At 42.4% G+C, this 26,977-nt stretch overlaps 1 protein-coding gene across 12 annotated transcripts in view; it reads right to left on the reverse strand.

Moving 5' to 3' along the window:
• The window catches only part of HECTD4 (HECT domain E3 ubiquitin protein ligase 4), a 234,325-nt gene that overhangs the window by 59,051 nt on the left and 148,297 nt on the right, over positions 1-26,977 (reverse strand). For 11 of the 12 annotated variants that reach the window (XM_055237553.2, XM_063614390.1, XM_063614388.1 and 8 more), the window contains exons 30-45: positions 25,316-25,451; positions 25,064-25,205; positions 24,794-24,960; positions 21,328-21,474; positions 20,491-20,675; positions 18,354-18,507; positions 16,913-17,193; positions 16,483-16,672; positions 14,844-14,925; positions 13,345-13,547; positions 12,523-12,658; positions 11,532-11,714; positions 10,575-10,739; positions 10,019-10,188; positions 8,565-8,680; positions 1,339-1,442 (exon numbers count right to left, since the gene is read on the reverse strand). In XM_055237553.2, coding sequence (XP_055093528.1) covers positions 1,339-1,442; positions 8,565-8,680; positions 10,019-10,188; positions 10,575-10,739; positions 11,532-11,714; positions 12,523-12,658; positions 13,345-13,547; positions 14,844-14,925; positions 16,483-16,672; positions 16,913-17,193; positions 18,354-18,507; positions 20,491-20,675; positions 21,328-21,474; positions 24,794-24,960; positions 25,064-25,205; positions 25,316-25,451 — 2,561 coding nt within the window. The remainder of the gene's footprint in view (positions 1-1,338; positions 1,443-8,564; positions 8,681-10,018; positions 10,189-10,574; positions 10,740-11,531; positions 11,715-12,522; positions 12,659-13,344; positions 13,548-14,843; positions 14,926-16,482; positions 16,673-16,912; positions 17,194-18,353; positions 18,508-20,490; positions 20,676-21,327; positions 21,475-24,793; positions 24,961-25,063; positions 25,206-25,315; positions 25,452-26,977) is intronic. The other variant, XM_063614387.1, reaches the window with a different exon arrangement.

Consider the following 26,977-nt stretch of genomic DNA (forward strand, 5'->3'; position numbering starts at 1 on the left):
TACTCGGGAGGCTGAGGTAGGAGAATCAGTTGAACCCGGGAGGTGGAGGTTGCAGTGAGCTGAGATCAGGCCACTGCACTCCAGCCTGGGTGACAGAGCGAGACTCCATTTCAAAAAAAAAAAAGAATTCATATAACACACAATTCACCCATTTGAAGTGTATAAGTCAATATTTTGTTTTGATTTTTAATATTTATGGGTACATGGTAGGTGTATATATTTATGGGATAAGTCAATGGTTTTTAGTATATTCACAGAGTTGTGCAACCATTATCGTGATCTAATTTTAGAACATTTTTGTCCCTACTGAAGGAAATTCCATACCCTTTAGTAGTCAATCCCCATTCCTCTCTTCCCTTAACTCTCCTTCGCCCCCAGCTCCTGGCAATCACTAATCTATTTTCTATGTCTATGGATTTACCTGCACTAGACATTTCATATAAATGGAATTTATATAAGATGTGGTCTTTTGTGTCTGGTTTCTTTCACTTAGTGTAATTTCAAGTTTATTCATGTTGTAGCATATATCAATACCTCATTCCTTTTTATGAACAAATGACATTCCATTACATGGCTATTGCATATTTTATTTATTCATCAGTTGATGTATATTTGCAGTTTCCACTTTTTGGCTACTGTGAATAACGATGCTAAGAACATTCATAGATGTATCAATTTTTAACATTTTGCCTCTCCTTTTTTTTGGAGACAGAGTCTTGCTCTGTCACCCAGGCTGGAGTGCAGTGGCACAATCTTGGCTTACTGCAACCTCTACCTCCTAGGTTGAAGCGATTCTCCTGCCTCAGCCTCCCAAGTAGCTGGGATTACTGATGTGCACCACCATGCCCAGCTAATTTTAGTATTTTTAGTAGAGATGGGGTTTCAACATGTTGGCCAGGCTGGTCTCAAACTTCCGGCCTCATGTGATCTGCCCACCATGGCCTCTCAAAATGTTGGGATTACAGGCATAAGCCACCATGCCCAGCCCACTTTTGTTTTTTAATTACTCACTTATGTTCTCTGTTATGAAACTGACTGTATCTCTAAACTTTAAAAAAAAGCTTTCTTTTTGTTATTGACAGCACAAAGAAGCTATTTATAAATTACTAAGTTTTGCTCCCCTGCTATAATTTTCCAATATTCAGAATGTCAGCTCAATTTGCTCTGACATTCAAAGATGAGAGCATGGCACCGCAAAGGAGGGCATGTCACCGCAAAAGAATGCACCTCCAAACGGCTTTGCAAACACTTATTCTAAATGTCCTTAACTTGCTGCTGGCCTTACGCAGTGACGTGTGTGGCGCCTGCAGGAGGCGCGAAGCACCGCAGAGGGCTCACCTGTCTCCGGTCAGCCTGCAAAGGAGGCGGTGGGGGCCGAGCACAGTCCCGGTAGAGCATCCTCAGCCGTTCACACTGTACCTCCACAACTGCAAGTCGCTCTCCTGTAGAGGGCACATGTTGAATCTGTGAAAACAACTCCCACAACTCCCAAGTGGGCGCTGACTCTTTTGGAGCAGCATCAAAACACTAAAACGCACTTATAGAGCTCATTGAATTTTTTTTTTTTTTTTGCGACAGAGTTTTGTTCTATTGCCCAGGCTGAAGTGCAATGGCGCGATCCTGGCTTACTGCAATCTCCGCCTCCCGGGCTCAAGAGATTCTCCTGCCTCAGCCTCCCGAGTAGCTGGGATTACAGGCATATGCCACCGCACCCGGTTAATTTTTGTATTTTTAGTAGAGACAGGGTTTCACCATGTTGGCCAGGCTGGTCTCGAACTCCTAACCTCAGGTGATCTGCCTGCCTCGGCCTCCCAAACTGCGAGGATTACAGGCTTGAGCCACTGCGCCCAGCCTAAAATTCTTATAAAACAACAAATACCCCAAGACATCCTCATATGTAGCCCAGCAGCATAACAATGAGGGTAAGTGCTTAGCCTCTGGTGCAGTCCAACTCCTGGATTCAGAACCTGGCCCCAGTACTCAGTATTTATCATCTCACTTGCAATACTGGGTAACAACAGCACCTGTGTCTCACAGGGCTGTTGTGAAGATGTGATGAAATAACTTAAGCCCTTGGCTAAGTCCCTGGCACAGGCATTCAATAAATGTGTTGTTATTCTCATCATCTAGTAAGTGAAGACTATTATTCCTATCATCTAAATTAATTTTAAAAAATCTAATATCTATGGCGTACCTGCTATGAGCAAGGCACACTGCGAAGTGTTGGAGAATACAAAGATATATGAGCCAAAGCCCCTACTATGGAGGGAAAATAAGGTGCGCACACACGCACACCACACACAGGCACACACACAGTAAAGAGCACAGTGCTGGACTGCAGTATGTGATTACGTAATATACGGTACAAGCAGAGGCACAGGTGAATGAGCAGTGACTTCATTCAAGCATCCAGAAAGGCTTAATGAAAACATCATTAAGTTAGATCTTAGAAAGCCAGGTGTGGTGGCTCATGCCTGTAATCCCAGCACTTTGGGAGGCTGAGGCAGACAGATCACTTGAGGCCAGAAGTTCAAAACCAGCCTGGCCAACACAGCAAACCACCATGTCTACAAAAAATACAAAAATTAGCCAGGCGTGGTGGCACATGCTTGTAATCCCAGCTACTCGGGAGGGTGAGGCATGAGAATTGCTTGAACCCAGGAGGCAGAGGTTGCAGTGAGCTGAGATCACACCACTGCATTCCAGCCTGGGTGACAGAGTGAGACTCTGTCTCTAAATAAATAAATAGGAGATAAGAAGCACCTGCCTTGGCCCTGCATGGTGGTGCACGCCTACAATTCCAGCACTTCGGGAGGCTGAGGCAGGAGGACTGCTTGAGCCCAGGAGTTTGAGACCAGCCTGGGAGACATAGTGAGACCCTGTCTCTACAAATTTTTATTTTTTTGAGACAAGGTCTCTTGCTCTGTTGCCCAGGCTGGAGTGCAATGGCACAATCTCGGCTCACTGCAATCTCTGCTTCCCAGGCTCACGTGATCCTCCCACCTCAGCCTCCCAAGCAGGTGGGACCACAGGCGTAAGCCACCACACCTGGCTAATTTTTTGTGTATTTTTTGTAGAGACAAGGTCTTGCTATGTTGCCCAGGCTATAAAAATTACAATTATAAAAAAGCACCTGTTTTAAAGTGTTGGTAGTGAAAACAGGCAGGAAAGGGATAAATTTCAGGAGGATTTTATTTTATTTTATTGAGACAGGGTCTCACTCTGTCTCTCAGGCTGGAGGGCAGTGGTGCAATCACAGCTCACTGAAGCCCTGACTTACTGGACTCAGGTGATCTTCCCACTTCAGCCTCCCAAGTAGCTGGGACTACAAGTATCCACCACCATGCCTGGCTTTTTTGTAGATACGGAGTTTCCCCCATTTTGCCCAGGCTGGTCTCAAACTTTTGGGCTCAAGCATTCCACCTGCCTTGGCCTCTCAAAGTGCTGGGATTACAGATATGAGCCACTGTGCCCAGCCTCAGGAGCATTTTAAAGGAAGAACTGGATATGGCAAGTGATTGGATGTGAAGGGACAAGGAAGAGGCATTATACTTGACTCAGTATCTGGGCATCAAAACTAACCTGGCGCGGTGTCTCATGCCTGTAATCCTAGCACTTTGGGAGGCTAAGGAGGGAAGATCACTTGAGCCCAGAGGCAACATAGGGAGACGCTGTCTCTTGTTTTTCTTTTTCTTTTCTTTTTTTTTTTTTTTGAGCTGGAGTCTCTCTCTGTCGACCAGGCTGGAGTGCGATGGCATGATCTTGGCTCACTACAACCTCCGCCTCCTGGGTTCAAGTGATTCTCTTGCCTGAGCCTCCTGAGTAGCTGGGATTACAGGCACTCGCCCCAATGCCCGGCTGATTTTTTTTGAGATGGAGTCTCACTGTGTCACCCAGGCTGGAGTGCAGTGGTGTGATCTCGGCTCACTGCAACCTCTGCCTCCCGGGTTCAACTGATTCTTCTGCCTTAGCCACCTGAGTAGCTGGGACTATAGGCGCGTGCCACCACACCCGGCTAATTTTTGTATTTTTAGTAGAGACGGGGTTTCACCATCTTGGCCAGGCGGTCTCGAACTCCTGACCTCGTGATCTGCCTGCCTTGGCCTCCCAAAGTGCTGGGATCACAGGCGTGAGCCATCGCACCCGGCCTAATTTTTGTATTTTTAGTAGAGACGGGGTTTCACCATTTTGGACAGGCTGGTCTGGAACCCCTGACCTCAGGTAATCCACCTACCTCGGCCTCCCAAAGTGCTGAAATTACCGGTGTGAGCCACAGCACCTGGCCCTCATTTTTCTAATAATTACAAAAATTACGCTGGGTGTGGTGGCTCATGCCTGTAATCCCAGCACTTTGGGAGGCTGAAGTGGGCGGATCACTTGAGGTCAGGAGTTTGAGAACAGCCTGTCCAACATGGTAAAACCCCATCTCTACTAAAAATGCAAAAATTATCCAGATGTGGTGGTAGGCACCTGTAATCCTAGCTACTCGGCAGGCTGAGGCAAGAGAATCACCTGAACCTGGGAGGCAGAGGTTGTAGTGAGCTAAGATTGTGCCACAGCACTCCAGCCTTGGCGACAGAGCGAGACTCTGTCTTTTAAAAACAAAAAAAAAAATTAGCCAGGCATGGTGGTGTGCACCTGTGGTCCCAGCTACTCAGGAGGCTGAAGCAAGAGGATTGCCTAAGCCCAGAAGGTTGTGGCTGCAGTGAGCCTTGATCGCAACACTGCACTCCAGCCTGGGTGACAAAGTGAAACCCTGTCTCAAAAAACAAAAACAAAAACAAAAACAAAATTAGTCTGAATATTAAGTAAAACAGGGAACTCGGGAAGGAAAGCTGATTCCAGAGTAAGGAATGACTTTGGTTATCAATTTGGTGCATTCATGAGGCTGGGGAGGGGGATACTTTTAAAGAAGTAGCTGCTAAGCCTGGATCTCAGCAGAGGGATTGCTCAGCGTAGAAGCCAGGAAAGCTCAGGAGAAGAGTAGGTAAAGTAAGGAGGGTCAGGGTGAAACTTGGAGCCCTGTTTCTTCCAGTGAGGTCTGACGGTTCCTGTAGCCTGCTGTCTGGGACCACCCTCTACTTACAATTCTGACTTTGTAATCATGCTTCCTAGGAGTTCTGAGGAACTTCCAAAGTTGGAGAATATCTGGCTCAGGGAGTAAGCACATTAGGAAGCTGGGAGAAGAGGAAACAGCTGAAACTGGGAGATTCTAGCTTCTTCAAGGGGGTAAAATAATGTTGAGAACTTTTTTGGTTTCTATGTGCCTTTTCTTCAGGTTCAAAAATCTGCTTCCTCTGCTGTTTCAACCAAGGGATCCAGTTAATGTCTCAGGAATATTTCTTTTTTTTTTCTTTCTTTTTTTTATACAGAGTCTTGCTCTGTCGCCCAGGCTGGAATGCAGTGGCACAATCTCAGCTCATGGCAACCTCCACCTCCTGGGTTCAAGCGATTCTTATGCCTCAGCCTCCCAAGTAGCTGGGATTACAGGCACACCCCACCATACCTGGCTAATTTTTGTATTCTGAGTAGAGACACGGCTTCATCATATTGGCCAGGCTGTTCTTGAACTGCTAACCTCAAGGGATCTGCCCGCCTCGGCCTCTCAAAGTGCTGGGATTACAGGCGTGAGCCACCACGCCCGGGCTTCAGGAATATTTTTTCAAGGAAAAAAGTTTTGTAGTGCTATCTCCCTAAATCAAATGGAATCTGGTACTGTCTTCTTTAGACAGAGACGCTATAAAATTTAGCTATCAGTGAGTAAATATTAGAATGGCCAAGTTTGCCACTTAATTCATCCCAGAAGAGGAAAAATAATAGAAGTTGATTAAATATCTTAAAATTTAAAAATTATAAAAATTTGAGTATCAATACATTATTGCTTATAAATTTCATGACATTTTCATATATAAAATAAAAAATTTTAATACCTTAAAAAATGAAAATCAAATAACTGTCTCTCCTCTACCTACCCCTCACCTTGAATCTTGTTTATTAAACAGCTTTTCTCCTGAGTATAGTCTATGCCTCCCTTGTAGGCCTAAGAATCTACCACTGTTCTGCAAAGTAACCCGGAATGTAGGTTTTTCCCTTTGGTTTTTATCACTAACTGACACTGGAGTCAGAAAACTTTGCTATTTACTTTAAATGTCAGAACCATTTCTGGTAACCTAATAAGTGAGTTATTAAGGATTCTTTTTTTTTTTTTTTTTTGAGATGGAGTCTCGCTCTCTTGCCCAGGCTGGAGTGCAGTGGCATGATCTCAGCTCACTGCAAGCTCCACCTCCAGGGTTCACACCATTCTCCTGCCTCAGCCTCCTGAGTAGCTGAAGACTACAGGTGCCTGCCACCACGCCTGGCTAATTTTTTGTATTTTTAGTGGAGACGGGGTTTCACCGTGTTAGCCAGGATGGTCTCGATCTCCTGACCTTGTGATCCGCCTGCCTTGGCCTCCCAAAGTGCTAGGATTACAGGCGTGAGCCACCGTGCCTGGCCCAAGGATTCTTAAACTTTACATAGGATACTATTTAGAATTCAAATCAATATGCATAAGCTCATAGTCTTCTCTTTTGTAGTAATTAACAAGCACTTCCCATACATTTCTTTGCAACTCTTTGTTACCACAAAGTGGTTTTCCACTAGGAAAAATAGGTTAGGTGGACTATGATCAAAACCATGTGAGACCACTGCTCTAAATTATTACAAATCCTACCTTGTGCATTAAGTATCAATGTAAATTTCACAATGAAGACCTCTTTATTCTATAAAATATATAAAAGAGGATACCCAGAAACAGTCCCATAGAAAAGCAAGTGATTAATTCAGCATGTTATATGCTGCTATAATCAGTCAAAATATGTCTTCGAATGCAATCTAAGCCAACAATATAAAAAAAGTCAGAGGCAGTGAACTAAGGACCTACTAAGAGTACAAAACAAAGTCACAAGTAATTTCACCCTTGAAGCCTAGCACACCCCTTGCTTCTGTTCTTGTTCTCTATTCTTAGGATCTCTCTGAGGTTTATTAATGGTTCCTGGATCTCCCAGCTGGAGCTTCTGCTGAATCCAAGGCACTACCCTTATCAAAAGAAAGAGATGTGAGAAGTAAAACAGATACAGACAAATTTAAAAATAAAAGGAAAACAACAGAAATGACCACAATGTGAAAGAGTAACAAAAATTACAAACAGAAAAGGTATTAGAGAGTTACTGACAAAATAAATGGCATGAGAAAAAGTAATACAGATGACCAAAAAAAAAAAAAAGAGGATGAACCTACAAGCACTAAGGGAGTTAAAGCTGTCCATTTCTAACACGTCGTTTGTGAAAATGTTAGCACTAGAGCATTGGAGGAATGCTAATTGAATTGTGAACAATTTCACTTAGGGTCCAGTTACATCCTTGGGACAAAGGATAAATTTTCATTTAACCAGGCCAACTACCAATTTACAGGAAACAAAAGGGCAAATGAACATGGTCAATGACACCACAGGGATACAGTCATTAAAATCCAGACTGGGAAACCTTCCACAAACAAATTGTAAGGCAAAAAAAAAAAAAAAAAAAAAAAAAAAGACTAAGAGGAAGAGGAATCTATATTTTAAAATAGATTAAAAAGACACAGCAACAAAGTAACAATTTGTAAACTTTATTTGGATTCCCATTCAAATAAATAAATGTAAAAACAAGAATGATCTTTATGGGAAAATTAGGAAGTTAAACACTAACTAGATATATATATATATACACATATTTTTAGAGACAGGGTCTCACTACGTTGCCCAGGCTGCACTCAAACTCCTGGGCTCAAGCTATCCTCCTGCCTCAGCTTCCCAAGTAGCTAGGATCACAGGCACATGCTGCCATGCCCAGCTTAGATACTTAATAATATTTAAAAATTACTGTTAATAATTTAGATAGGTGATAATGGTGTTGTAGTTATTTAAGATTCTGTATTTTTCAGAGACGTAAACTAAAATACTTATGAATAAAATAATATCTAGGATTAAAAATAATTCCAGGGGTTGCAGCACAGATAAAACAGGATCAGTTATGAGTTGACAACTGTTGAAACTGGATAATGGAATCCTGAAGGTTCATTATAATAGTCTCTCAATTTTGGTATTTGTTTGGACTTTTCCATACATACACACACACACACACACACATGCAAGGATGGATGTTAGTGCAAACTCTTGACTGGGAATTCAAATGTAGCCAATGACAACAGTCAAAATGTACATGCCAGCCCTAAGGACAGCTCCTAAATATTATAGTTCTAATAGGTAAATAAAGGCAACAAATCAATAGGAATGAAGAAAAGAAAACACGCTGACATGGTCCTAAAGTTAATTGAAAAATGCTGATTTCCTAACTGGTGTAGATTAAAACCTTTTTATTTACATTTCTAGGTCTGTGATGCACGTGAGTTGTGACAGGTGTTGTCCTTACAGCTCAGCTGTTTTGATGTGTGTATATGAAAACACTTAACATACCATTATCAAATTGCAAATGTGCTGAGAAAATTCAATAAAACAGGGTGGTAAGGAAAGTTCAGGTACTCACCAGCACTACATTCCTGGGCTACTAGGTTAAGAACTTCAACAGCTGCTGGACATTGTTGTATGAATTCTTCACAAAATAAGCTGTCTTCTAAAAGCTGGGCCATGACCAGGCATGCTCTTAATGTTAAAAGATTTACAATATTTCAAAGTCATCAGTGTTCATTGTCTAAAAAAGTCAACTGTGAAAAACATTTCAATCAATTTTGCCCCCCAATTTACAACAAGGTTCAAACACCCCACTCATCTTGCTTTTTTTCTGAGCTGGACTGCCTTGGAAATATATAAATAACTTCTCTTTTGCCACACAGTAACTGCTGACACTGAATGAAGAATTGGAAAAGAGAAAAATGGTTGCCATCACCACTAAATGGAGACACAAAGTGCCAGGTGAGAAATTAGCACTGTCTCTTAAAAGCTTTTCCTAACTTTGCCCTAGGGAAGCAAGAGGGATTCAAAAACTGGGAAAATCTGTATGGCGATCGCTTTCATTTGATTCAAAATACACACTAGAAGTTTCTAAGAAGTGCCATTGTTGGCCAGGCATGGTGGCTCACGCCTGTAATCCCAGCAATTAGGGAGGCCAACGCAGGTGGATCACCAGAGGTCAGGAGTTTCAGACCAGCCTGGCCAACATGGCGAAACCCCATCTCTACTAAAAATATAAAAATTAGCCAGGAGTGGTGGTACACGCCTGTAATCCCAGCTACTCAGGAGGCTGAGGCAGGAGAATCGCTTGAACTAGGGAGGCAGAGGTTGCAGTGAGCTGAGATCATGCCACTGCACTCCAGCCTGGGTGACACAGCAAGACTCTGTGTCCAAAAAAAAAAAAAAAAAAAAAAAGAAGACATTTCATTGTCAAAAAGAGACACCTGTTACTGCTGTTTAATGCTAAATAAATGTATTTGCAGGAAAAGACCAACACCAACCCCTGTGTGCATGTCCTAGTTTTCCCATCATCAGTTTGGAAAGTGATAGGCCAGACATGTATCAATGTGGCCTGAACCATTTTATTTATTTATTTATTTGAGATGGAGTTTCGCTCTTGTTGCCCAGGCTGGAGTGTAGTGGCGCAATCTCGGCTCACTGCAACCTCCGCCTCCCGGGTTCAAGCGATTCTCCTGCCTCACAGTAGTAGAGTTATTCCTATGATGGAACAAAGTTCTTTTAACAAAGCAAATCAGTGGAGCCTTATATATGTGTTTCATACATCACATTTCATTTGCTTGCTAAACTTTATTTTAAAGTGTAAACATTGGGGAATGCAACAAAAACTGCAGAAATTAAGGAATGCAATGAACCGTGGTAAAAACTGTAAAAGAATGGTTACTGTTGCTCAGTTTAGTGTGAGCTTCAAGCTGTGGACTCATTAAGTTGGGAGTGGAGGGGCCCACCAAGGGTCCCTTCTGTCAGCTTGCACCATGTCAGCACATGAGGCAACGTGGGGAGGGTACTCACCTTGTCCTTATTTCAGCAAGGAGCCGAACGACTGCCATCACAGGAGCTGACCCATCTCCTGTTGCAGGAAGTGAGGTGTGAATAGAGAGACTTCCCTCCTGAGGAAGCAACATGGACTGGACTGCCTGTACTACCTTCTCAGTAATGGACAGTTTATGAAGAGGCAATGCCTGATGGCGGTGGGGGGGGCATGGCAAAAAGTTAAATTCAAGTAGTTAGTTTATAAGAAATGAGGGTGTTATTATCTGGAGTTAATTCTTAAATTTTCAGTTAAAAAAATAAAATCACCAAACAGAAAACTGCAAACCACATCAAAACAATTAAAAATACACTGTAGAAGAGCCCTAACCAACAAAGAAATGAATTTGGTCATCTAGATGAAAATTTTCACATAAGCATTACTATTAAATAACTATAACCAATATATAAATATACATCACAAGTACAATGTAAGATAACCAAGCATTTGTGCTTCTGCACTGAGCATGTGCATAGACTCATTACAGTACAGTTACCATTGGCAGACATTTTACAAAGCATTTAAAAATCACCTTACCTCTGATCTTGGAACACAAAGTCTAGACAATGGAATAGTCAATGTGTCTGATGCTTGCGAAGTCTTTCTACAGTCTATGGGTGGGAATCTGACTGTAGCTATACCTTCCTGTTCGTTGATAGAAGCCACTACTCCAATGCTTCCTGAGATTCCTCTACCTAAAACCTGGAGACAGAGATAGATTAGCACTACCAACCAGCTCTGATGTGTGGGCAGCTGTCTTATGAGACAAGAGGAAAGAGTAAATTTATAGTTGTCATTGTTGGCGTTACAGTAATAGTTTATACTACTAGGGTAGCAGATACCAAGCCCTAGACATGACTTATAATACGCCCTAAAACCTAACTGCAAGGTGATCATGACATGCTGTCATCTCAAATAGAAACTCGTTACTGCTAGGCCAGGTGTGGTGGCTCATGCCTGTAATCCCAGCACTTTGGAAGGTTGAGGCAGGCAGATCACTTGAGGTCAGGAGTTTGAGACCAGCCTGGCCAGCATGATGAAATCCCATCTCTATTAAAAATACAAAAACTAGCTGGGCAAGGTGGTGGGCACCTGTAACCATTGAACTCCAGCCTGGGGAACACAGCAAGACTCTGTCTCAAAACAAACAAACAAACAAACTTGTTACTGCTGTTTAATGGTAAATAAATATTTGCAGGAAAACAATGTTTTCCTTCCATTCTAATTCCATCATCAATTCTAAGACTGATACTGATCACACTACAGGACACAAGTATTGCAGTTAACCTAAGACAGTATTGCATTAATACCTGAATAATCTGTGGCACAGTGTGGATTTGAATTCCAGAATTTCTCAGATTCCTTATTTAGCTTGAAGAAACAGGTTTTTTTGTACAGCTGGTTGGATAATACTTGTCTTACAGATGATCAATTAATCAATGGATGCTTATATATATGGGGAAGCAATGATTTGGGGAAAACAGTGGTTGGTACCTGAACCTCGGATCCTATCTTGATTGTCTCTTTGAAGCCTCCAAGTGCACATAGTGCGGCAACGGCCTGGCGTGCAATTCTCTGAAGTTTGGCAAGTTTCCTGCCACTGCTGCTGCCATTTTCCAGAATGCTTTCTGCGTATTTCCCCAATTGTGGAATGTACATCAGTGCTCGAGACAGAACCTAAATACAGAAGCAGCCCATGCACTAGGAGTTAAAGCTTTGGTTGTTTTGATGCCAAGGGTAATAAAGTGTCTACAACAGTGCCTGGGTCCCATGCATTGAAGGAACTCTGGACATGTGAGGGACCAAAAAACTATCAGGTATGGCCAATGACATTTGCCCATATTTGTCTATGTAACTGGACAAAACTGGAAATACACAACTGGGAGAATCAAACATCATGTCACTAAAACCTCTAAAATGAAATAATCATTTATCTGAAGGAAAACTATCCCAGCATACTGTCCACTTGGCAACACTCAGTTACCGTCAGGACATGTCATAAGGGGTTCACTTGAACAGTGGCTGTGGAAATGGGGAATTGCTTACAGATCTGTAGTTTCAGGCAACTGGGCTACTGTTTGTAATGATGAATCACTTACTGACAGGGCACTCAGGCAGTGTAAATCACGCAGAGGCCTCCTTGGACTTAGTGAGTACACTTAAATCCAATAAACCAACGCTGCATGATCTCCTAATGTCAGTACCAATCTAACATAAGCAAGAAGAAGAGAAACAAGGCCTGTCACTCTTTCCCTGAGAATACTGTCCTATCTTCTGCAAAATGAGAATCGGGAGTGACAGGTGATATAGGTTAACAGAGTTGAAACTACTACAGCAAAGCAAATTCCAGGGGAAAGTCGGTTAACAGGTATATCTGACGAATTCGGAAAATTTCTCTTTACTAAAATGTCCCTTGCTGGGTATGATTCTAATTCTAATTAGCTTACTTCTTACTTTCTCAGTTGAGTAGCAACACTGTGCTAACCTTCTCTGCTGTTGTGGTCCATATTTGAGCAGCATTTGATTCAGGTGCCATGAGCAAGCTATGTAGCAAGGCGATCACTTCTGCAGCCATGCTGTTTGCCACGTGCCCACTGATGAAGGGACGCACGGGATCAGTCCTGCAAGTGTCAACAGGAAAAAGTGTCAGTGCCCAGTGATGGTTAAGACTGCAGGGAAGTGGCTTTCAGGGTTAGCATCAGAGGAAAACCTTTTCTATTTATACAAGAAAAAGTGGATTCCATTGACCGAGAAAACAGGAAGCTATATTATCATTAGGAAGAAATCACTGTTTCATATTCTTTGTGGTATCTGAAGAACTGCCTCAAACAATGGACCTCAAACTTTATTCATAAGCCATGAGGATCAGGGAGACACTGCATTGCAACTATTCCTGGCTTTCAAGCACAAAACACCTCGAACCAACTTCACAGAGGCAACACTTAACTGCTGCTTCTGCTCCTGGAAAGAAGTTTGTGTTAGTTGGGGCAGTGGAGATGTACCATTTGCAAGAAATAAAGGTAGCAAGACCAGAGTTTATTAATACTACTCAAAAGAATCCTCTGGCTATAAATGTGTCCTCAGCCAGGAGCATCCCTCTATTCTTTCACAACAACCTCAGATCTACCTGGATTGTCATTACTCCCCGACGTACTCCAGGCTGTACCTTGAGTGCAAATACTACAGCAGATGGGGGCCTCATTTCCAAGAGGTCAAGGGGATGGTAGAAAATAAAATGCTAAAAACAAACCTATTACAAAGTAAACCTGAGATGAGTGTGGACAGCTCCTACCTGTGGAAGGTTTACCTCGCAAGCTCCGAGTTCCTCTCTCGGCAAATGGAAGTTTGGGCGGTTTTCTTTTTGTCGCCTGTGGATAGTCCACTCACAGTCTCTGGGTTGACAGACTCTACAGGTGGCCCAATGCTGACGATGAGGCCCGACTGTGCCCACTTGGTGGCTTTCCGCAGGGCGGCTGCAGCCTCTTCTGTAATCACTTCGCAACAGCCACCCTGGGGTGAGGTGGAAGACACTGAGAAGATTCATTTCACTCTTCCCAGCACTATATTTTTCAAGTCTCTTTCCTCTCAATTACCAAAGCAATCCACGCTCATTTTTTTTAATTCAAACATAAAATATTACGTGTAGAGAGTAAAATTTCCATAGACATCCCAGGCCTCATCCAGGCTGAGATAATGGTTAGTCATCTAGATTACTTCCGTGCAAATTCTGGCATACGTATCACAGGGCCCCGACACACAGGCTGCATTTCATTTTGCTTTTATCAGTTATCAGTGTATTGCGGAGACTCTTCCACATCAATACACGGAGATCTACCTCATTGTTTTTCATAGTTGCACAGCATTTCATTATATGACTGTAATAATTTCTTTAACCAATCCCGTTTATGAGTATGTGGATTCTATTTTTTGTTTTTGTTTTGTTTGAGACTGAGTCTTGCTCTGTCGCCCAGACTAGAGTGCAGTGGTGAGATCTTGGCTCACTGCAACCTCCGCCTCCCGGGTTCAAGCGATTCTCCTGCCTCAGCCTCCCAAATAGCTGGGATTACAGGTGCCTGCCACCAGGCCTGGCTAATTTTTGTATTTTTTAGTAGAGACAGGATTTTGCCATGTTGGCCAGGCTAGTCTCGAATTCCTGACCTCAGGTGATCCACCTGCCTTGGCGTCTCAAAGTGCTGGGATTACAGGCGTGAGCCACAGTGCCTGGCCTATTTTGTTTGTTTTTTCAAACAAAACTGTGAAGAACACCCTGTGTGTTTCTCCCTGGACACCTGAGACTTTATTTACCCTCACCTTGACAATAAAGGGTATTATTAATCTTTCTTGACTTTACTTGTCTGACAGATGAAAAATGATATATTAATATTGTTTTTATTCCTTTCCTTTAATTATTTGTGAGCCTGGGTCTATTTTTATATTTTTAATAAGGTATTTGTAATTCTTATTATCTGTTATTTTCTTAGCAACCTTTCACCTATTTTCAACTATCACACCTATCTCGAACTATTTTTAGGCTATTAAACTATTTTCAACTTCAAACTATTAAACTTTATTAAAAGAGCTAAGAAAAGCTTTCTAGGTCAAAACTAAAAGTTCTGATTTTGACAAACTGATTTTGACTAGTTCTCTTTAAAATGGCCTCAGTTAAGGCACTGACTTCAATTTCTCACCTTGCCTCTTTGGTGGAACTTGAACTAATTTTTTCTTTTCTTAATTTGTTCTGAAAATCTAAAGCATGACAAATACTCTACAATTTCGGGTTTAATCGTTTTAACCTCATGAGGTTACCTTGGTCATGTCTCGATCCATCTTCACAACTTTCTCCATGTTGGCGCCAGTACCAAGTCGGAAGGGCCGTCCTTCTGAACTACTGAAAAAAGGCAGGCAGAGAACAGAGCACACCTTACAGGTACTGCCAAAAGTGGGCTGCATGCCATGGGGCCACCCAGTCATGGTGAGGCCCTATTATACACTAACACTAGCTTTTTTTTTTTTTTTTGAGACAGGGTATTGATCTGTCACCCAGGCTGGAGTGCAGTGGCGTGATCACAGCTCACTGCAGTCTTGATCTCCCTAGGTTCAGGTGATTCTCCCACTTCAGCCTCCCAAATGCTGGGACCACAGGTTCATGCCACTATGCTTGGCTAATTTTTGTATTTTTTGAAGAGATGGGATCTCACTATGTTGCCCAGGCTCATCTCGAACTCCTGGGCTCAAGCCATCCTCCTGCCTTGGACTCCTAAAGCACTGGGATTACAGGCATGAGCCACCATGCCTGGCCCTCTAACACTAGCTTTTAAAATCCACAATTTAAGACTCAATTTTTCAAAAAGGAAATAATTTATTACTGCTTAATTATTGCACTTTAGGGCCCAAAACAACAGTGTTTTTAGAGTTGTAAGGGTATCTAGAAATCCAGATGAAAATAATGCACAAAATGAAAAACTGACATGAACCCAGAACAAAAGCAGGGCCTGAGGACATCATCCAAACCCCAAGGAGACGGAACTTTAATGACACCACAGATGTGATCCCTTGGCGAATGACTGGATCTTCCTTTCTAATAGTTCAGCTTCCCCAGCCTCCTGAACTTGGCTCTCCAAAAAAAAAATCTTTCACCAAATTTGTACTATGATGCATAGAAATGTCCAGGAATGTTTCTTGGAGATTTCCTCATATAAGCTCTGACTTGCCATAATCCCGCTTAGTTTACACCATGGTCCCATTAGTGTTTTCGGTTGCCATAATGGCAGACAGGGGATTCAATTATGAGGATGACAACATCGTCAGATCATTTAAGTAAAGAGAGGCCTCTTCCATCTGAGACATAAATACCTGCTCTGAATTCCCTTGTGCTATGTGGCAAGCCTTCCTGTTGCCCTGGATCCCACTAACAAAGCCCTGCAGGTTTGTAATATTTGGACAGTGATTATAATTTTACTTCCTTCTTCAGTAATCACACCATTTCATACTTCAACTAATTAAAGGTTTAAAAAAGTGTCTCTTGTTTCTCCAGCTCACAGTCAATGAGCTAGAGTTTACCTAAATTTACCAACAGCTGAAGGATGCCAACAACTAAAAATCAAACTGCATTATTCCTTCTCAAAGCCCAAGTCACACTGGAGACTTCCCATAGACAATAATACATCGTCCACATGGCTTTAGCTCTCAGTTGTGCTTAGAGAGACAGTATCAAGCTGTGGTTCAGAGCTTGGGTTCTGTGGTCAGAGAAGACTACATCTGCATTTCAGCTCTGCCTCAGTTTCTTTCTTTCTGTGTCACCACAGGAATCACAGTGACAGTGTCTACCTGAAAGGGGTGTAAAGAGGGCCGAGGCAGTCGATACATGTACAGGGCTTACTTAGCACTGTGCCTGTGACATGGGTGGTGCTTGAGGACGTGTATCTATCACAATCATTATGGTCACCTTAGCAATGGCTGGAGGACTTCATGGGATGACTGGTCTTCCCGCTTGTGGATAAATATCGAGAGCTTGCCATCCACAGCCTCACTCTCTTCTCCAGGATCTTTATCTCCTTTCAAGGAATTCTTGGGACTGGTTTTTGTCAATGTGGTGTCAGGTTCAGAAGCGGTTGGAGAAAGAACTGTCTGACATCCTTTAAGCAAAAAAACAAAGCTCATTCAGGAAAACTGCAGTGTTGTTTTGGTGGCTCTGCTAAAATGAAAAATAATGGTTTGGGATTTGGAATCTCTCTTCCTCCTTCTCCATCCCCCTGTCCCCGCTCCCTTCTCTGTCACTCACTCTTTCATCACAGGAAGCACAGATGCAAGGGGGACCTGACTGGGCACAGGAAGGCTGCACTGCCATGCTACTCTCCTGCTGAGGAACTTCTCACCTGGAACCACATAATCTGCCAGCTTTGCTAAGAGCAAGGAGGCGATCTTGGAAGCTGGGTCGCTGGGATCCTCCTGCTCACTGTTTAAGGAGGGGACAGAGTAGCTCCAGGGTGGGAGCTCCACATTTCCACAGTCTTCCACGCTCATCAGGGGCAGCGCTGCCCGGCACAGCTGGAGAATAATAAGGACCAGCTTCGGAGACGGGCGTTGGTCAAGCAGCAGGGAAAGGAGTTTGGACACACAAGCTGGCTGGCTCAGGATGGCTTTACCTATGTGGCTCCTGGGAAAAAAGGAAGAAAAGGTAAACAGTGCTAGAAATGTTGATCTACAGACATTCAGAAGCAAGAGTTCTCTGAATAAAATAAACCAATGAAATCTGATTTCATGAGGAAGACGTGAATTTGGCACTATGCTTCTGTGAAGAATTAAGAATTTTGGAAACATTTGATGAAACCAAACAACACTAATACTTAAAAAGAAAGATTTTTGAATATTTTCTGATCTCTGATGTTTACTTGAGATCCTAAATTTAGAGTGATTCATGGAGCACTGAGACTTAGAAACTCAAACTAAGAGCTTTTCAGTTTGTCATTTATTCTTTCATTTTTTTTAATAGGAAAAAAGACACAAATTTATTTAACATGTATACACAGGAGCCTTCAGAGTAAAGACTCAATTTCCCATGAGTTACAGAAGCTTTTCTACCATTTTGAGGTTACAGAAAGAATGGGGGCTTGGATCCTGGTAAACCAGGTTAAGGGAGAGGGGAGAAGTATTCTATAATAAATGATTGCTAGGGAGAATGACTGGATCTGGGAACAGAGATTAACTTGTAAATAGTTCTCTTTGGAATTGATGTTATTTATTCTTTCTTAATGAGTACCTCAGGACCAAAGCTATCACACAGTGTTGTACAGGCTTCAGTGTTCTAGGATCTGCCATAGCTAAAACTGTTATATTCCAAGAAAGCTAAATAACATTCAGTCAGTCATATGTGGATATTTTATGGGCCTCATGGCTCACACAGGGAGTATACAACCAGCACAGAATATCTTCTTTTAAAGACACAGCATGAGAAAGTGAGTTAATTATAGGCCCTGACTCATTACTCTTTAATCTTGCTATAATGAGGGTAAGATTTTTGGTTAATGAATACAACTGCATCTATGGGAAGGGTTAGCAGCTGCTATCAGTAAGGTATTAAAGCAAATGATAATATATTAGTTTATGATTTAGCTATTCACCTAAATAATCCTTATATTTTGGAACTAAATACTATGTTTCAACGACTTCATCCTCCATTATCTTTTTGAGGCAAGAGTGTGTCAAAATGGCCTAGTAATTTGGCTATTTCAAAAAGACAACCACCACCAAAAGAAACCCCAATCGTTCAAGAGGAAAGCCAGCTTCTCCCAGAGCTCCAGGCTGGACCTTGCATACCTTGAGAGATCATTGAGAAGACTGAGGACATCCTGGAGCGCGTCATTCCCAGCAGCCTGGTTGCCACAGCACTCTGTGGCTCGGGCAAGATGGTTAGTGAGAAGGCTGGACACCTGCCGGGCCAGACCTGAGTGCACAGCCTCTGTGGAGCCACCTTCGCAGTTAAAGAAAGAAAAAAAGAGCTTGGTGAAAACCTAAGGGTGCCATGGTGAGCCTGAGGGGGTGGCGAGCCTTGTCCATTTATCTTGCTTAATGTTTCATGAACCATCTAATAGTGTCTCCTCATTAGATAATATCTATACATAAAAAGGATAATAGTTATTTTAAAAATAACTCAATGTGGGGGGTAGACATTACTATTAATGAAAATTGAGTATGATTAATCCATACATAACCAAAGAACATACTTTGATTGATAGGGAAGAATCACTATTTCACTGGTGATGAAAACATCTTGATTTCTTAACTCATACTTTCCCAAACACAATGAAAGACCTTTCTGGATTCTTCCATGTTCACCATAGTTCCAGAACCTCCCAAGCATGTAAAAGTTATGAAAAAGTATTTGTTGTTTCCTGAACTTTCCATGCTCTTTTAGATCCCTGAGTCTATACATGCTGTTCTGCTCGAAAGTCTTCTCCATCCTTCAAGAGTAACTCCCGTGTCACCTTCTCTGGGAAGCTTTGCTGGATCCCTAGCACAGCTGGTCTCTGGGACCTCTACACTCCCACTGCACTTCCTATCTGCCTCAGTTGTGGCACTGATTACACTATAAGTATTTGCTTATTGGTCTATTTCCCTGTCAGACCTTTTTTTCTTTTTTTTTTGAGACGGAGTTTCGCTCTTGTTGCCCAGGCTGGAGTGCAATGGCACGATCTCGGTTCACCGCAACCTCCGCCTCCCAGGTTCAAGCAATTCTGCCTCACCCTCCCTAGCAGCTGGGATTACGGGCATGTGCCACCATGCCCGGCTAATTTTGTATTTTTAGTAGACACAGGGTTTCTCCATGTTGGTCAGGCTGGTCTCGAACTCCTGACTTCAGGTGATCCGCCCTCCTGAGCCTCCCATAGTGCGGGATTACAGGCGTGAGCCACTGTGCCCAGCCTATGCCAGACCATATTTTTAAGGGAGGAATAATGCCTTATCTTCTGCCTGGCATATAATAGACTCTCAAGACATTCTTCTGCCTGGCATATAATAGACTCTCAAGACATTAAAATGCATCGTGAACAAATAAACAGATAAATAAACAAGTTATATACACAGGCCTGGAACCCTATTGGGAAATTTATCCTTCAAGTTTACTTTTTTTTTGAAACAGGGTCTCGCTCTGTTGCCCAGGGAGCGTAGTGGCATGATCACAGCTCACTGCAGCCTCGACCTCCCTGGCTCAAGCAATCTTCCCACTTCAGCCTTCTGAGTGGCTGGGACTATAGGCACGTGTCACTGCACCCAGCCCAGGTTTACTTTTTATTTGGATTGGTCACTAAAAATAAAATTTGGAAACATCACCTTGAAAATGCAACTGAAAAGCCACTTCAAAAAATATTTGTTTTTTTGAATGCCAAGGCGTGAGGACTGCTTGAGGCCAGGAATTTGAGACCAACCTGGGCAACATAGCAAGATCCTATCTCTAAAAACAAACAACAGCAACAAAAAAAAACATTAGCTGGGCACGGTAGAGTACGCCTGTAGTCCTACTTGGGAGGCTGCGGTTGGGGGATCTCTTATCACATGAGCCAGGGAGGTCAAGGTTACAGTGAGTTATGATTGCACCACTGTACCCTAGCCTGGGTGACAGACCTTGCGTCTAATAAATTTTTTTAATTAAAAAAATATATATTTGGAAACTGTTAGCAGTGTTGACAAGGAGAGAATAAAAAATATCTTCTCAATTTCCTGGGATTACTATACTCCTTCAGGGTACAGGGATATCATTTAGTCTCATCATAATGCTGTAAGTTTTCATAGAACCACACTGAGGAAAAGTCTCTCATGCAATCATCCACTGATTTAACCCATCTGATCATGTCATTTAATAGAGCCTTTCTCTCTCTCATTTAGCATAAAAAAACCAATAAACTAACACACCAATAGAAGAAATCAGTGAGCTCTAGAAAGGAGTCCGGCATCTCACCTTCCTCTTTTTCCCACTCAACACAGCGGTTGGCAAGCACCTGGAAGGCAGCCCAGGCCATGGTGGCCACCTTCTGCTTCTTGGTCTGTTTCTCACTGGAGCTGGACTCGGTCTGACTGCTCAAGCTACACAGTCGATCCATGAGCTGCACAAGGCCACTGCGTACCAGGCACTTCTCTTCGCTCCTGACAAAGGGTCATGGATTACACTAGATAAACGTAACTGACCAATACTCAGGAAACTCTCATGGGAGGTTCAAAGGGGCATAAAACATGCTGGTGCAGCTCTTTCCTTACAACTTAGGATATTGCCATGTGCAATCAAACACAAAATGATTTTCTTATAATGATGATTCCCTTCATTAACAAGGAACTTCAAATTCTGGTTTGTTTATATACAATATCAAAGCAAAACTCGATGGAATCAACTCAATGTTGCCATGATGGAAAAAAATCATGTATTTTGTCCTAAGGGGATTCAATGAATGCTTGACATCTTCAAATTAGTAACTAAGTGACCCAAGAGAGGAAATAAATGTGTATATGCAAAATATTTCTGCCAAATATGTAAGTAATTTCCTAGGGACCTTTTATTTTTCTTTGAACCTCTGTATCTTCACAATGTAATATAATCCTAATGGCTGCATTTAGTCATGTAGGAACTCAATAATAAGAAATTTACATAGGAACCTTAAGTGTCTTTCAGGAGAAAAGTTTTGTATAGCTAGTTCTGGATAATGAAAGCAAAAAATCCAATTTTTAAAATTAAAAATACTTTCACTTAATCGACTATACTGCAGTGTAACTTACATATAACAAAAGGCCTTTCCACACTTACCTGGTATAAGGTATGGTACATAAGAGTCCAATGCTATTTGCGCAAGCGATAGGGTAACGAGCACACAAAGACACAACAGAGGTCATGGTCTCGCCAAAGGCTTCCTGGACCTGCTCGACCATCCCACCACATGTGAGTTCTTCAATTCTGTGAAAGAGAAACCAAAGCTCAGGCTTCCTGAACCATGTGAAGATGAGTGGCTGAGCAGGAGAGGCCTCTTGAGAAACTCTAGAGTATCTGGATGAATCCAGATCCCCTGAAGGGATCTTGAAGAACATCCAGCTCAGTGTTTCCCAAACTATCCAAGACTGCTGGGCAGAAGTTTTAGGTGTGCCTCCAAAACAGTGGTCTACACTCCAGAAAAGTCTGGGAAATCCTGGGTTAGGGAAATTAAAACAGACTACTGTAGGACTTTTCAGAGCCTTCAGTAAGGGTAAAGTGAATGGCCTCTCTACAAGCAGAGGACATTCAACATTTTCCAAACTTATTTGATCATGAAACCAGTTATTTCAGACACGTCTACAATAATCTAAGTAGCACTGAATACTATAAGTTTCTTTTCTTTTTTTTTAGAGACAGGGTCTTGGTCTGTTACCTGGGCTGGAGTGTAGTGGTACGATCACAGCTCACTGCAGCCTTGATCTCTTGAGCTCAGGTGATCCTCCCCACCTCTGCCTCCCAAGTAGCTGGGACCACAGATGCACACCACCACATACAGCTAATTTTTTTGACTTTTAGTAGAGATGATGTTTTGCTATGTTGCCCAGGCTGGTTTCAAACTACTGAGCTCAAGTAATCCTCCCACCTCGGACTCCCAAAGTGCTGGGATTACAGGCCTGAGCCACTGTGCCTAGCCAAGGCAGTTTTATCAATGAGACAACAAAGGCTCAAATGGATTAGCTAAGTGCCTGTTTTTGAGTTCACACTTCAGTTATTAACAGAAGATGAAAGCCTAGTTGATATAAAATAAAACCTTCCCAATGTAAAAACACAACATAGGGCCGATTCTATACCAATTAATATTAGTTTAGAACTGAAACTATCAGGATTTATCTACAAAGACATGCAACATAGTATTGTTTATAAAAGCAAAAACAAACAAGCAAAACCTAATGTTCAAAAATAGGGAATTTGTTAAAGTTTCAAGCATATAATGCAGTGCTACAGAACCACTAAGAACACTACAGGAGACATCTACAGTTAGAACACAGACACTAAAGTATTAACAGATGTTACCTTAAGAGGGTGTACTTGTAGGTGATTTTCATTTTATTTTTTGGCATTTTCTACATTTTTTTTTTTCAACTTTCTGACAAATGACAATAATCGAGGGAAAAAGGAATAGTGCTGCCAGTTTTATGGAGAAATTAAATTCTAGAAATAGGCTGTGGTAATCATTAGGGCTTTTCACTATTTCTTTCTGGGCACCCTGTGGTTGGCTGGGCAGTGACAAGTCTGGTCTATGAGCCAGAGTGCTGACAAGGAGCCTGGCAGCTCTCAAGGTGATGGTTTCCTCCTCTGTGATTACCATGAGCCAGCATGAACCCATCATGAACAGAAGCAAGACCTAAAATTTTGTCTTCTTCATTTTTTTGTGACAAGGTTTTGCTCTGTTGCCCAGGCTGAAGTGCAGGGTGGTGCGATCATAGCTTACTGCAGCCTCAACCTCCTGGCCCCAAGCGATCTTCCTGCCTCAGCTTCCCCAGTAGCCGGGACCACAGGCATGCCCCACCACTCCAGCTAATTTTTTCTTTTTTGTAGAGACAAGGTCTCACTATATTGCCCAGGCTGGTCTTGAACTCCTGGCCTCAAGTGATCCTCCTGCCTTGGCCTCCTTAAGTGCTGGGATTATAGGTATGAGCCACTGGGCCCAACAAAATTTTGACTTTTAAGCCACTGAAATTTTGGACTTGTTTCCAAAGAATAGTCTGACCTCTCCTGTAGTCCCAGCTACTTGGAAGGCTGAGGTGGGAGGATCTCAAGATTTCTCAAGATACTCACTTCAGCTCTTAATTAACCCATTTTCCTCCAGCCACTGGACCCTCTCTGCCTGTTGGCCAGAATTCCTCAAAGAACTGTCAGAAATCACAGCAGCCTCCAGCAGCTCCAGTCCAGGGCTTGTAGAGAAATGAGTTTTCTATTTCTACTTGAAGATCTTTGAAGACCAATAGGAAGCTCATATAGAACAACTCACAAATGAGTTATAAAATCATCTTCAGAGTTAGTATCTATGATTACATTTTTAGAAATTGGTTCAGTAATAACAGTCATGGAAAAATATAAAAATATAGGTAAAAGGAGGTTGTTAATACAAAAACAAAACAAAACAAAAACAAAAGAAATAAAGACAAATGAACCTACGTGTCCATCAGCAGAGGATGAGTTAATTTTTTTAGAAAAGGTCATCTATATAATGTATATCTATGAGCTCTTAAAAATCTTAAAGCAGCCAGGTGTGGTGGCTCATGCCTTTAATCCCAGCAGTCTGGGAGACTGAGACAGGAGGATCCCTTGAGCCCAGAAATTTGAGACCAGCCTGGGCAACATGGCAAGACCCCGTCTCCACAAAAAATAAATATATTAGCTAGGCGTGGTGGTATGCACCTATAGTCCCAGCTACTTGGGAGGCTGAGGTGGGAGGATCGCTTGAGCCTGGGGAGGTCAAGGCTGCAGTGAGCCATGATCATGCCATTGCATGCCAGCTTGGGTGACAGAACGAGAATCTGTTTAAAAAAAAAAAAAAGGCTGGGCACGGTGGCTCATGCCTGTAATCACAGCACTTTGGGAGGCCGAGGCAGGCAGATCACCTGAGGTAGGGAGTTTGAGACCAGCCTGGCCAACACGGTGAAACCCCATCTCTACTAAAAATATAAAAATTAGCCAGGTGTGGTGGCATGTGCCTGTAATCCCAGCTACTTGGGAGGTTGAGGCACGAGAATCACTTGAACCCGGGAGGCGAAGGCTGCCATGAGCCAAGATCGTGCCACTGCATTCCAGCCTTGGTGACAGAGTGAGACTCTGTGTCAAATAAAAAAAAGATAAAGCAGACCAGACCTATATGTGCTGATACGAAAACACAGATATCTGAGATATCTAAGACATACTGAGCAAAACAATCATGGTTATAGAAAGGCAGGGATAATATAATCTGAATTAAGTTGAAAAAAATTTACACACAAACACATTTATGTGTACAAAAATAATTATACAGCTGCTTATTCATGTATGGTTGCTGTAATGAGCTCTTAATGGACAGAATGGAATTCAGGAGAAGAAGGTGAATACCGAGGGTTTTACGTTCTATTAACATGTTGAGTTTTTTGCAAGATCATGTACCACTTTTATATAAATATTTTAGAGGAAAGCATTAGCAAATACTACCGCCTATGTTTGGGACCCAAGAATATCTTTGGAATGGCTCTGACCATTCTAGAAAGGACACTATAAACTAACAGAAACAACTAACCTGGGTCCTCCCTGAAGGACCATTGTCACTGGACCCACAAGATGCGTCACTCCCCCGACTCGCACGGCAGCTGTCAGCAATTCCCGCATGTGCACCAGTGCCTGCTTGCGAGTGTTTCCCCGCCGCCACCTTGTCTGTGCAGCCAAAAGAAAACTGCTACTGGACACCTGAAATGCACAAGAAGGAGGAACACTTGACTCCTGCTAACTGCCGCAAGACCCCGCATGCTGTTAGGTGCTATTCATCTGGAGCCCGCAAAATGTGACGTACAGCTTGGTCAGGGTTGGTGCCGATGAAAGCAAACAGCTGCCCTAGCAGGACGCTGTAGGTGGGCTTGTCCCTGCTGTCCTCAATGGCCAGCGACTGCAGGAGTGTAAAGGAGCTGCTGCGGTGGCTGGTCACGTGGCGACGCCTACGGGGAACACAGAACAGACTGGCAAGACGAGAAACACACTCGGAGCTTGTTTTGATGAATGCATTCAGCTGCATGTGGGAACCCAACCCTGGCCATTAGCCATTTACCTCTGATTTGCTCTAGTAAATTCCAAATCTTCATTACCAATCATTTCCAGGTCAGAAGGAGCTGACATGCTGCGAAGAAAAACAGGCTGCCTGACAGCGTGAGATATCACTTTTGTTTCAGAAGCTGATTTACAAGCTGGAAAAAAAGGAATAAAAAAGGCTGACATTTCTGCTATCTGTACAACAGCCAAATGCAACACAGAACTACCCAACAGTCTAAGTGTATCTTTGCTTTCTATCACAGTTCAGCCACCAATCTCGCTAGCACAGCATACTGATGGTTTTTACATCAATTTTTTAACCTAAGTATTAGGTTAAAAATTATTTTAACTTAAAAAAATTAAAATCTTTTTATTAAATTGGTTTTCCAAAGAAAAGTTGAAAAATTCATTGAATTTCATAGCTATCAATGTTCCCTTTAACGTAAGCATTCTAAAAAGCAACAGAGGACACAGAAAGTATTGCCGGAAAGCACAAATTTCTTTTTTTAAATTTTTCAATTTCTTATTTTTTTGAGATGGGTCTCGCTCTGTCACCCAGGATGCAGTGCAGTGGTTTGATCTCGGCTTTCTGCAACCTTCATCTCCCAGGGTCAAGCGATTCTCCTGCTTCAGCCTCCCAAGTAGCTGCAATTACAGGTGTGCACCACCACGCCCAGGTAACTTTTGTATTTTTTTAGTAGAGACAGTGTTTCGCCATGTTGGCCAGGCTGGTCTCGAACTCCTGACTTCAAGTGATCTGCCCGCCTTGGCCTCCCAAAGTGCCAGGATTACAGGTGTGAGCTACCACACCTGGCCCAAAGTTCTTAATTCAAATACATCCAAATCCATTTTTTTCAGAGATGGCCTTTTCCCCCACTTTAACCCCAGATTTATTTAACTGATTTACTGTCATTTAATGATACCTCTGCTTTGATCATAGTTGGTAGGAATAAATATCACACTTGAGTTGGAATCTGAACGGGTCTTTCTATAAGATATACTCCTTAACCCTGTCCAGGGAAATAGATGTTTTATAAAACAATCCTTAAATGGAAGAAGATAAAACTCTATGTCAAGACTAGCTAAGAAAAAAAGATGTTGAGAAAGTGCAGAAAAAAAATTGTTTTATTTTTCTAAAATTTTCACTAATTTATTTATTTAGAGACAGGGTCTTGCTCTGTTGCCCAGGCTGAAGTGCAGTGCTACAATCATGGCTTACTGCAGCCTTGAACTCTTGGACTCAAGCAATCCTCCCAACTCAGGCTCCCAAGTAGCTGGGATTACAGGTGCATGCCACCATGCCTGGCTAAGTTTTATATTTTTTTGTAGAGACCAGGTCCTGCTATGTGGCAAAGCCTGGTCTTGAACTCCTGGTTTAAGCAATCCTCCTGCCTTGGCCTCCCAAAGTTCTGGGATTACAGGCATAAGCCACCGTGCCCAGCTGAGAAAACCATTTTGTATCTGTCTTAAGAGTGGTTAGACAGCTTAAATATAAAAAAAGTATAATTTTTGAAGATACTGTTATCTCTGAGGTCAAGAGCATCTGGGACAGTACTAACAGCCTTACTAAGTGGTCAGGTCTATATACAGGACCTTTAACAAGGGCTTATGTGTATAGCAGACCATCCTGGCATGTGATTGTACCACACACTTTCTCCCAAACCTGTGTCTTCCCCCAAAG

The sequence above is a fragment of the Symphalangus syndactylus genome, chromosome 13 (genome assembly GCF_028878055.3).
Source record: "Symphalangus syndactylus isolate Jambi chromosome 13, NHGRI_mSymSyn1-v2.1_pri, whole genome shotgun sequence".
Classification (NCBI taxonomy): Eukaryota; Metazoa; Chordata; class Mammalia; order Primates; family Hylobatidae; genus Symphalangus; species Symphalangus syndactylus.